Source organism: Condylura cristata, unplaced genomic scaffold (genome assembly GCF_000260355.1).
Source record: "Condylura cristata isolate star-nosed mole 26May11 unplaced genomic scaffold, ConCri1.0 scaffold00062, whole genome shotgun sequence".
In the NCBI taxonomy this organism is placed as follows: domain Eukaryota; kingdom Metazoa; phylum Chordata; class Mammalia; order Eulipotyphla; family Talpidae; genus Condylura; species Condylura cristata.
In genome coordinates this window covers 459017-461583 of record NW_004567163.1, presented here as the reverse complement: position 1 = coordinate 461583, position 2567 = coordinate 459017, and the positions used below count along the sequence as shown (strand labels likewise).

The 2567-nt window shown below is 72.0% G+C and overlaps 1 protein-coding gene across 1 annotated transcript in view; it reads right to left on the bottom strand.

The window, feature by feature from the left end:
- The window catches only part of LOC101631469 (glutathione peroxidase 3-like), a 5177-nt gene extending 2615 nt beyond the window's left edge, over positions 1 to 2562 (bottom strand). The window contains exons 1-2 of the mRNA XM_004695395.2: positions 2476 to 2562; positions 45 to 198 (exon numbers count right to left, since the gene is read on the bottom strand). Of these exons, the coding sequence (XP_004695452.2) occupies positions 45 to 198; positions 2476 to 2562 (241 nt within the window). The remainder of the gene's footprint in view (positions 1 to 44; positions 199 to 2475) is intronic.
- Between the last annotated feature and the right edge of the window lie 5 nt (positions 2563 to 2567).

Below are 2567 nucleotides of genomic sequence, written 5' to 3'. Positions count from 1 at the left end.
CGGGGCAGTGGGGTGTGGCGGGGCCCGGGGCCGTGGCCACTTACCGACGTACTGCCCGGTCAGGCCTCAGTAGCTGGCCACGTTGACGAACAGCACATACTTGCCGGCGTACTGCTTGAAGGGGATGTACTCGTCCCCGCCGATGGTGAGCGCCCCGAACTCGTAGATGGTGCCGTTCACGTTGGGGTAGCAGTCCCTCTGCAAGGCAGGCTGGTCAGGGGCCCCTGGCCCAGCGCTCCCCAGGGGGGCCGGTTGTCCCCTGCCTCACAGCAGGGGCCAGCTGGGGGGAGCCAGGCCTGAGCCGGCTCAGGGGGCGGCCCCTGGCTGGAGGCGGGGCAGGGAGGCCTGTGAGGGGAGACCCGGGAGGACGGGGAGCCACTCCTGCAGAGCTGGGGGGCTGGAGCTGCTGCAGTGGCTGGAGTCGGGGCGGGGGCTGGGGGAGGCCCCTGGGGGGGGGGGGGAGGGGCTGTGACCAGCCAAACTCCTGATGGTGGGGCGCTGGTGGGGGGTCCTCCACTGGGAGGAGGGGGTCCCCCTTCTGGGGGTGAGTCCTGGCCATGCAGGGACCGGACTGGCCAGGGGCCAGTGGGGGTCACCTGGGCTGGTGGGAGGCTTCTGTCTGGAGCTGCTGCAGGACCCCCATGTGCCTGCTCGGCCTCACTCCCCTCGGCATGGACCGGAGCCTGGTGCCCCTGTGTCCAGTGGGTGCCTAGGGCCTGCGCTGGCCATTCTCCAGCCCTGGGCCTCCGTGGCCGCAGGTCAGTTCCACCTCCAGAGGCAAACACCACGCACAACAGGAGCCAAACACGGCCAGCTGACCTGGAGGCCCCACACTGTCCACTGACCTCCCTGCACCCTCCCCCACCCCCTTCCGGAAAACAGATGCTGGGAAGTGGAGAGAAGGCCCAGAGGGTGTCCACACTGTCCGCTGGGTACAGCAGAAGTTGCGGGGGTGGGGTGGACCCGGCCTCCCGCTGGGGAGGGGTCAGCAGGCTATGTGGCCTGGGCAAGGCCCTCTGCATTAGGACTGCCCGCAGTTGGGAGCTCCTGGCCCCAGGGCTGAGTGCTAGAGGACTAACACCCCGTGGCTCCTGGAAGGACCCCGCCAGGCAGGACCCGGGGAGGCTGCAGGATGCCAAGTCCCTGCTGCCAGGCCGGTAGGAAGGGGGGATGGACGCTTCCCCTGGGGCCCGTGCGGTGGGGCCGTGGAGTCGGGGTCAGCGGGTGGTCCCCACGTTGAAGGGAGCACCCCCCGGCCCTGCTTTGTTGGGCTGGGAACTTCTCCTTTCTGGTGAAAGGACTCCGTCACGGTGCAGGGGTCACGTTCAGAGCTGCCCAGGGCACATCACCTGGCGACCAGCCTGGGCTCCATGACTCCGTGCCACGGATCCGGTCACCTAGAGTCCAGCGGTTACTAGGCTCCCAAGCAGTCAGCGGACAGTGCACGCAGAGGTGTCTGTGCAGGGCCAGGGCAGGGCAGGCGCTGGGCCGGGCGGAGGGTGGCGGGAGACCGGCTTTGTCCCTGGCCCTTCTCCCAGGCGGCCACCTTTGCTCCAGCCTGTCCTCACCCCCCCAACCCCTGCCTCTCAGGGGCCCCAGAGCTGGGTGAACCGGGGGTCGCCCCAGAACCCGGTGACGCCCACACACATGCCCTCCCTGCCACGGGTCTGGCTGGCCCTGCTGGGGGGGCCCCACGTCACCCCGAGTCACACACCCCCTCCTGCCCCGGGCACTCCCAGCTGGTCGGTAGCCAGCGAGCCTGCGGTGGCTGGGCCCAGGCTTCAGGCAGGCGGGGCTCGGGGCCTGGCCACGGCCCCGGGGGCAGTGAGGACCCCAGAGGCCTCAGACTAAAGACCCAGGTTTCGCTGGGGAGCCGCAGCCTCTCCGGGTACGGGCGGCCCCCCGGGGCGGGCCACCTGCCACCGTGCACCTGGCTCCCGGCCCGGTGCCCTCCAGCCGCGGTCGCACCTGCTGGGGCGGCCTGAGTCGGGGAGCCCTGCGTGACCCAGTCTCCCGCCAGGGGTGGCTCGTCTCTGGGCGGCCGCCCCAGGGAGAGCGGGTGGACCCCGAGCGCGCCCTGGCCCTCACTCCTGCGTGTGGGGGGGACCGAGGCCCAGCGGGGCGGGGGTCTCGTGGGGCCTCGGCGCACCGGGTGCACAGCTCCCCCTGCCTCTTGCCTCGGCCCAGGCCGCCTCTGCCGTTCTTGGTACCAGAGCATTCTAGAACTTCGGGAGCGACCACACTGCCCCTGCGGCCGGTCTCCCGGGCCTCGGCTGCCACCTGGCGCTGGCGCCGGGCCGCAGGTGGGCGCCAGCCCTCGGGCCCCAGGGCCCCGCCGGCGGCCACGGGGGACGGGGGCCACCCCGTTCCAGTGCACCCTTGTAGCCCAGGTCCCCCAAAGATGCCGGGGCCAGGTCTCGGCGGGGTGGGCCACCAGGGCGGTGCCCCACCAGGGAGGCGCCTGCGGCCACTCACCTTGGACTTCTCCTGGCCCCGGCCGGGCGGCACGAGCCCGGCCAGCAGCAGCGGGAGGAGGCAGGACGCGCGCAGCAGCCAGGCCATGGCGC